Genomic DNA, 7717 nt, shown 5'->3' with positions numbered 1-7717 from the left:
TTATCATCCCTCTTTGAAAAGAAGGTGGATTCCTTCCTGTTGGACTGACCAAAAGATTGATCAAAGTGTCTTGAGTAACTTCTTTTTTCGTACCTTAACCTTAAAATTTTATCAAACTTGGCAAATCCTACTCGCAGACAATTCCCCAAAAGAGCACTACCGATCTTGCTAGCAATAGCTGCATAAGCTTGATCGAAGTTGGCGAACTTAATAAATGCGTAGTTACGTCCATTCCTCCAAGAGATGTTTTGAATCCAACCAAATCGTCTTAAGGCACTGCTGAGAACCATATGTGTAGTCGATCTAATGATGTTGCCAATGAACACTGTGATAATGATAATGATATATGAGAAAATTTTGTGTTCATTAAAAAAGCATTAACGTACGTCACAAAACCCTAACAATTCAAGGACCATTCTTGTAATTCGTTATTAATCTGGGGTAAAATTTCTAACTATTTAATTTGTCAAACGCTTGACATTATCCGATAACTTTCCTATTTCTTTTTAATCGTTGTACCTCCCTAAAACCCTTCGTTGTTATGAAATTCAAGCCACAACCTTCAGAAAGTATTCGTTTATTGTAATAATTACGAATTTACACTTTGTGTTTAACTTCATTAATTTAGTATTTGACAAGCTTATTGTTGTTGTTGCATATAGAATTTAGCCGAGGAATATGATTTCTGGTTGTGGACGTGTGACTAACAAATCTCCATTGTTATTTCAGGTCAGTACGTTTTTGAAATATCATATTTCATATTTTGTATTTACTATAATTAAATTTAATTAATTGATATTGAAATTGTTATTTCATCAATATAACTGAAGTTCATTCATGAAATACGTGCAACATTTGTGTTATAAAATTAAGTTTCATGTGTAAGCTTTAAGATAATTGTAATTTGAAAGAAAGTTGTTTAATTTGTATCATGATGAAATCAACATTTAAGTAGATAGGCACTTAAAGAAGCAGTACCAAAAACGTATAACCGCATAAGTGTTTCAAAAATATACATTTATGCAAAGATGAAGCTTCTTGTTATTGTAGTATTATATGATTCTAAGTAGTGTCTGTATGTTTTTCCATGAATTCTACAGACTTCTCTTTCAGGTTCATTTTCGGCATCAGTATGGCAGCCTAAAATCAGGTTGAATACCACTAAAAGGAAACCTTTATTTCCCTGTGTGAAATGTGAAAATACGGATAACGACGTGGGTTCCTCTGACAATTCACCCAAACCTCCATTTGAGAAACTAGCTGTTGAACGGGCCCCATATCATAGTTACCGGGACTCATTATCCGGGCAGGTTGAGCCGGCATCGGGTGCTCGTGCAAGTATTCTAGGGCATGATTATTTGCCCGAGGGGACAGTTGGTCAAGCCCGGGCAGCTGGTGTCCCTGTGCCAACTGACACGTCAGATGCGGCTTCATCTTTTGGCAAAAATCCAGGAAGCAGAAGGAAAACATATAAGGCTACAGGTGCTGTTGCTGGTGCTGGTGCTGAGTCAGTTGAAGTTGTTGATGAAACTGTGGAAGATGAAAGTTTGTATGAGAGATCATTTGAAGAAGATGAGATTTCTGATTTTGTGGTTTATGATAATGATGATAAAGAAGAGTTGAGTGAGTATGATATTGATAAGAAACTTGGACGTCCTCACCCGTTTATTGATCCCAAAGTTAGGAAGCCAATAAAGGAGCCTCTTACTAGTGAAGAATTATGGTGGAATTGGAGGAAACCAGATCAACAACAATGGTCCCGCTGGCAGAAGAAGCGTCCTGATGCTGAAACGGTTAGTGAATTATTATTTGTTATTAGCAATCTGTCACCTATTCATGTAAAGATGAGTCCCTGTTAGTATCTGTTGCATTTTGGTTGGTTGAATCTTGTACATATCTGCTAGCAAGTATTAACAAGTTATTGTGTATTTGTGTAATCCCTATAGCCGTTTAATTTATTGAGTGTTGAGGCTTTCACATAATTGTATATGGTTATTGGTTATTACAGCTCATTTTTTAATATGTTGAGATATTGTTCATAGTTTTGTGGAATTTTTATTAAAATGACGTCTGCTTGACCAACAGGTGTTTCTTAAGGCCATGGCAGAGACGGGTCAAATAAAGCTGTTTGGTGAGCAGCCAACCTTGACAGAAACTGCTCTTTACCGAGCTAGGAAGCATTTATATAAAGAAGAAAGGTATATATCACAATCTTCAACAATTCAGCTTTTTCACTCGGATGAATAGAATTAGTGTTTATGACTGAAATTAACATGCGGGAATGCATGGCGCTACCCTAAGAACATCTATAATACTTGTGTAGTCTAAAAAGGCAAAATTTGGTATAAAAAAAAATATCTGGTGTATCGCCTGAAAGAATTATAGCATAAAGTTACAAAGTGGTTGGTGTGTTATATAGACTGCAGGCTGAACATGATAGATTGGAAAAAGAAGGACCAATAGCGTACTACTCAGAATGGGTTAAAGCATGGAAAAAAGACACATCACGTGAAGCTGTTAGGAAGCATTATGAGGAGACCGGTGAAGATGAGAACACTCAACTCATTGAAATGTTTTCATGTCAGACCGCTAGGGAATATCGTGTAATGATGGGTACTGACCATCGTATTTCTAGAGATCCGTTGGCTATGCGAATGAAGGACGACCAAATTAAACAAAGTATGTTCTTTAAATTGTTTCTCAACTATTTACATGCATGAGTTTCATCTAGAGGTAGCAAGTTCAACCCCATTTACTTATGAATGGGTCAATGTGTTACGTATCATCTTTACTAAAGGCACAAAAACGTAAAACTGAAGAAGCTAAGAGAAACGTTTCAATATTTATATTTTATAATATATAAGATTAAAAGATTTTGCATAAAAATGTTCCATTCAAATATACCTGTTTTTAACCCGAGATCGTTTTTACCCCAGCCTTTTTTTACCCATTACTCAAGCTGAATGATTTAGCCACCTTTGACGTAATCACTATTTCATCTTTGTTACTGATGGTGATCGATGTTTTTATAAATCTTCAATGTGTTATTTTGTTACAATTATATACTCTCTGCTTAAATTAGAATTCTCATTAGTCATTACTCCCAAAAAAAAGATGCAACATTCGAACTGGTTAGTGATTGTTACTGGATACTAGTAAGATTGAGCGTGACAAACATGCTTTTTCAACTTCTTATTAATGGAGGATGTATGTATATATATTACGTGTAGTATGGGGCGGAGATCCGGTTTATCCAACAGTGAACTACATTCAAGACCCAGACCAAGTGATTGATTTCAGAGGTCCTGATTTTCATGAGCCTACACCCGATGTTTTAGCTTATTTGCAACAGGTTAGTGTATATCAATTTCTTTAATCATCATTTTGGATTTCAGTTAAGATTATGTTTCATCATTCAAGTGTTATTCAAATCCAAAATCTTGAGTTTATCACTCTTCACCTATCTAAAGCTAGGAATAATAACTCCAAGTTTTTATTTGTTCTCAGTTAAGATTATGCATTATTGACAAAATAAAATAAAATTGTCTCTTTTATGTTTCTTATTGGTACACTAATAATGTGTTGATCAGAATGGGAATATAACTACAAAGGAGGAAATTGATGAAATTTTGGCCGGAGAGAAGGTTGAAAAAGTAAAGGTAATAAGTTTACATAATACGCACTTTACATCAAAATACGAACTTCATAGTTTCGTTGTACATCGTATACGCATTAACTTTTGAAATCGGATGTTATACTACTGATAGGTAAAATCCCCATTTTCTGAGGATGAGGCTATGGCTAAAGCTGTTGACATTGGTGAAAAGGAGGTAAATCAGTGTGCCATGTCAAATTTTTATTTCTATATATCTAATATTTTGATTGTAACTAAATCACTTATGTTTGTTGGCATATGTTGATTTCCTTGTGATAGGATAGCGAAGATGAGGGTAAGTTTGAAGATGATGAGAATATTACACGCAATTGGAGTGTCTTGAAAAGTACCCCTGAGCTTCGCAAATCAAAGGTAATTCTAAGATTGAATATCTTGATTTGCAATACAATGAAAAGATTGAATAACATAATGAAAAAGAAAAAGTAAAAAATTTAGCAAATGGGTGGGTTGGGCAATTCTGTATCTGGATATGGGTTCGGGTGAAAGCAAATGATTCTTTTAGTGCAGTGTCAAAATGGGTCAGTCCAGAAAATAAGTCCGGGTGAAAGCAAATGAAAATTTGAAGAAGTTGATATAAAGTGATATCCATTTCTTATAATAGTAAAAAATTTCCATTTATGTTCATTTTTTATTTGCAGCCCAAACCTGCAAAAGGTAAAGGTAAGATGACCTTGGAGGAAGCCATAGCTGATTCTGAAAACTTGACCGACTTTATGTTGGACTTCGATAAGGATAAGTAGTGATCATGGAAGCTATTTATAGACGGTATGTTATCAAATTCACATTAATCATAGGTAATTTTTTAACTCAACAAACAGAATTGGTAATTGCAAATTGCATTGTCTACAACAAGTTCAACAACAGCAAAATTGGACGTTCTTATTATAATTGACATTGCACTAGCATTGTAATGTGCACAGTATGTTATACAATTATCAATTTAGAGAGTTATGATAAAGTTTCGTTAAATATGCTTAGTTTTATAAAAACGTCGTTAATTAAATGTAACGTATGTTTCGTAACATTTAACTATACCCATCTATTTATTTACTAGCGGATCCCAACGTAAATTCTGATTAGATCTAGTAATATCTTTTACAACGTTCACATTAAATTGGTCAGGCTTGCACTTGATTGTAATCTCATTAAACATCGAGATTTTGAGAATTGAATATTGTAAATCAGATAAATTCTTGGTTGCGTAAGAACGTGAAGATGCAAAACAGCAGAAGTTGATGGATGATAGCAAATTTGTTATATATGCATGTTACTCACAGAAGATCATCATTGTTTCTTCAAGTTTTGATCGGAGGATGAGTTCTTTTTTGGTATCAACTTGTTGTTTTGTAAGCTGTAAAATTTGTATGTGTTTTCTCTGAGAGTGAAGGTCTAGAATGTGTAGCAGTAATTATAGATTACCATTGTTGTAGAAATAATGTGCTTTTATGAAAAAATTATATGACTTTGGTCATCCTACCAGTTTCCTAAGAGAGGTTATAATGCAAGAAAATGCATTTATGAGGAATAGTGTCTGTCTGTAAAGTACTGTATAAAAATAAATCATAAAAAAATATGGTCAGTGTTTGGTGAACTATATAATCTTAAACCTGCTAAAAAAAGGAAGGAGAAAAAAATGTAAAGTATTTTCTCAGGACACTATACCAAATGGGTGAATGCACGAGTAATAACAAAAGTTACTGGTGGCGACATGGGTAGTTCTAGCAGGTTGGGAGATAATTTAAGTTGAAATGGGTTATTTTTGGTATAGGTCGAAACGGGCTCGCCTGCAAAAGAAGTTGAAAGAGTGTATATTTGCTGGTTGTGCCCTTTGTATGGATATAAGAGACCAGGTCTGTTTTTTTGTTATAAAATATCTAGATTGGATGTTAATTTTATTATTATTATATTTCTTGCATAGTAATATTTTATACTATAAATAGACATGTATGGTAGCCATTTAAGGTGCACCATTTCTCTTGAAATATCAATATCAATATTTCTTCTCTCCTTCTTCTCTCTTTTTCTCTCTTTGTTCTTATAACCATTAAAGGTAGTTATAAGCCTACTGAATTATAACACGTTATCAGCACGAAAAGCTTAGTGTAATTAAAAGATATCTCAAACGATCACGAATCACTAATCAAGGTATGAAATTATTAATAATTTTCAGACTCGAATATATCAAATTTTGGACTACTAACATTTATATTTATGTTATTTAAGTTATATATGGTCGGTTATACCACCTGAATTATATTTCTGTAATCTAACTTTTACTAACTTCACTAACATTTATATTTATGTTATTTAAGTTATATATGGTCGGTTATACCACCTGAATTATATTTCTGTAATCTAACTTTTACTAACTTCACTAACATTTATATTTATGTTATTTAAGTTATATATGGTCGGTTATACCACCTGAATTATATTTTCTGTAATCTAACTCTTATTAACTTCACTAACATTTATATTTATGTTAATAAGACCTCATGATTGTACGCAACACGTCATTTGACAACACGGTACTTTATGTACGCAACACGTCATTTGACAACACGGTACCATGGGTCGAGATTAATTCCGATCAATACGAATACGACGGGGTCTTTATATGTTATCTAACATTTATGATTACTTATGCAATTAATCATTATTTATTTCATGCATACTAATGTTTATTCTTAAATTTATAATTTTAAAAGTTAAAATAAAAAAATAGTTTGTATTTTTATTAAAAGTAAATCTTAAAAGTTAAAATAAGAAAAAGTAGTTTGTACTTTTATTAAAAGTAAATCTTAAAAGTTAAAATACAAAAAGTAGTTTGTATTTTTATTAAAAGTAAATCTTAAAAGTTAAAATAAGAAAAAGTAGTTTGTATTTTTATTAAAAGTATATCTTAAAAGTTAAAGTAAGAAAAAAAAGGGATGGTAAAATGGAATAGTTTTTTGTCAAAAATGAAGTATTGAAAATGAAGTGGTCTCCTTCTATAACTAAAAAAAAATATATACTTTTATCAAATGAATTTTTTTGTGGCCGACAATTTCAAACACGAGTCCGTGTTTAGTTTATCAAGAATATCTCTTGCTTTGGTGAAATGTCACGATCAAGATATCAGGTGTTGTGAAAGAATTAAAAAATTGGTCAAGTGGCCTTTTTAAAAACTAGAAAAAAAATTTAAACAAAAAGTTTTTTTTATATATTTATAATTTACGGGTAACGTAAAAAAAAGGAAGTTTTTTAAAAAAAAAAAAAAAAACAAAGAAAGTGTTTAAATGAGTTTTACATAAAGGGGGAAAGCAAAGTAAAAAAAAAAAACTTTTTTCCAAACAAAGGTAAATGAAAGTAGGATTTAATACAAGAAAAAAGTAAACATCTCCTAGACGTGATAAAATCTATCAATGATAAGTATTAGACTTGATGAGCTAAATGTGACAAAAATGTTTCAACATGTCTTATGTTAATTTTCTAAAATAAGTTATTATTATTCCGAGTTTAACACATATACATATGTTAATTAAAAACAACCTTTTTGTTCTTATGTAGTGTTGGGTTGCAATTTTGGTTGTATGCCATAATTCCATCCAGTAGAGTGACAATAGAAAACTTTTGATGATAATCAATAAAAAACTTTTTTCCAAACTTGTCAAATGTTTTGTTAAAAACGTGACCGTTGAAAAAAGGAGGTTGAATAATAAAACTTAAAAAACAAATTATTTTTTTTAAGTGTGTGCATCAAAATGGCCCGTTTAATAATGGGGAGTAAAAATATAGTCAAATTGTTTCAACGAACAAGGGTTCAATTGGATGTCTCTTAAAAAAAAATCCGCGGGTACGGGTGATGGATCCAATGGATCCGCATCCACGACCCGCGGGTGCTATCCCTAATTGTGACAAGTACAAATCAACTAAAAGTCTAAAAAATAAATGCTCTTATAGGGACCAAATGTTCACAATAATTGCCTAAGCTAGATATGAAACAAATAGTTCATTAAAAAAAAAAAAGGTCGTTGTGCGTTTTCGGGATGATAGCCGAAA

At 32.1% G+C, this 7717-nt stretch overlaps 1 protein-coding gene across 3 annotated transcripts; it reads left to right on the top strand.

Moving 5' to 3' along the window:
• The first annotated feature begins 508 nt into the window (after window positions 1-508).
• Window positions 509-5267, top strand: LOC139871975 (protein PLASTID TRANSCRIPTIONALLY ACTIVE 12, chloroplastic-like). Of its 3 annotated transcripts, none has more exons than XM_071859746.1 (11): window positions 509-569; window positions 663-729; window positions 1101-1793; window positions 2086-2198; window positions 2420-2679; window positions 3231-3352; window positions 3591-3659; window positions 3768-3830; window positions 3935-4027; window positions 4315-4441; window positions 4862-5267. In XM_071859746.1, the coding sequence occupies exons 2-10, from the start codon at window positions 679-681 to the stop codon at window positions 4414-4416; spliced, it is 1566 nt and encodes a 521-aa protein (XP_071715847.1). In that variant the 5' UTR covers window positions 509-569; window positions 663-678; the 3' UTR covers window positions 4417-4441; window positions 4862-5267. The 3 variants fall into 3 exon arrangements, with proteins under 3 accessions (XP_071715847.1, XP_071715846.1, XP_071715845.1); XM_071859745.1 differs by having other exon boundaries at window positions 513-582; XM_071859744.1 differs by lacking the exon at window positions 509-569 and having other exon boundaries at window positions 590-729.
• The last annotated feature ends 2450 nt before the right edge of the window (window positions 5268-7717 follow it).

The sequence above is a fragment of the Rutidosis leptorrhynchoides genome, chromosome 10, assembly GCF_046630445.1.
Source record: "Rutidosis leptorrhynchoides isolate AG116_Rl617_1_P2 chromosome 10, CSIRO_AGI_Rlap_v1, whole genome shotgun sequence".
NCBI classification, from domain to species: Eukaryota; Viridiplantae; Streptophyta; class Magnoliopsida; order Asterales; family Asteraceae; genus Rutidosis; species Rutidosis leptorrhynchoides.
The sequence above is the reverse complement of the archived record's forward strand: the minus strand, read 5'-3'. Positions and strand labels throughout refer to the sequence as shown.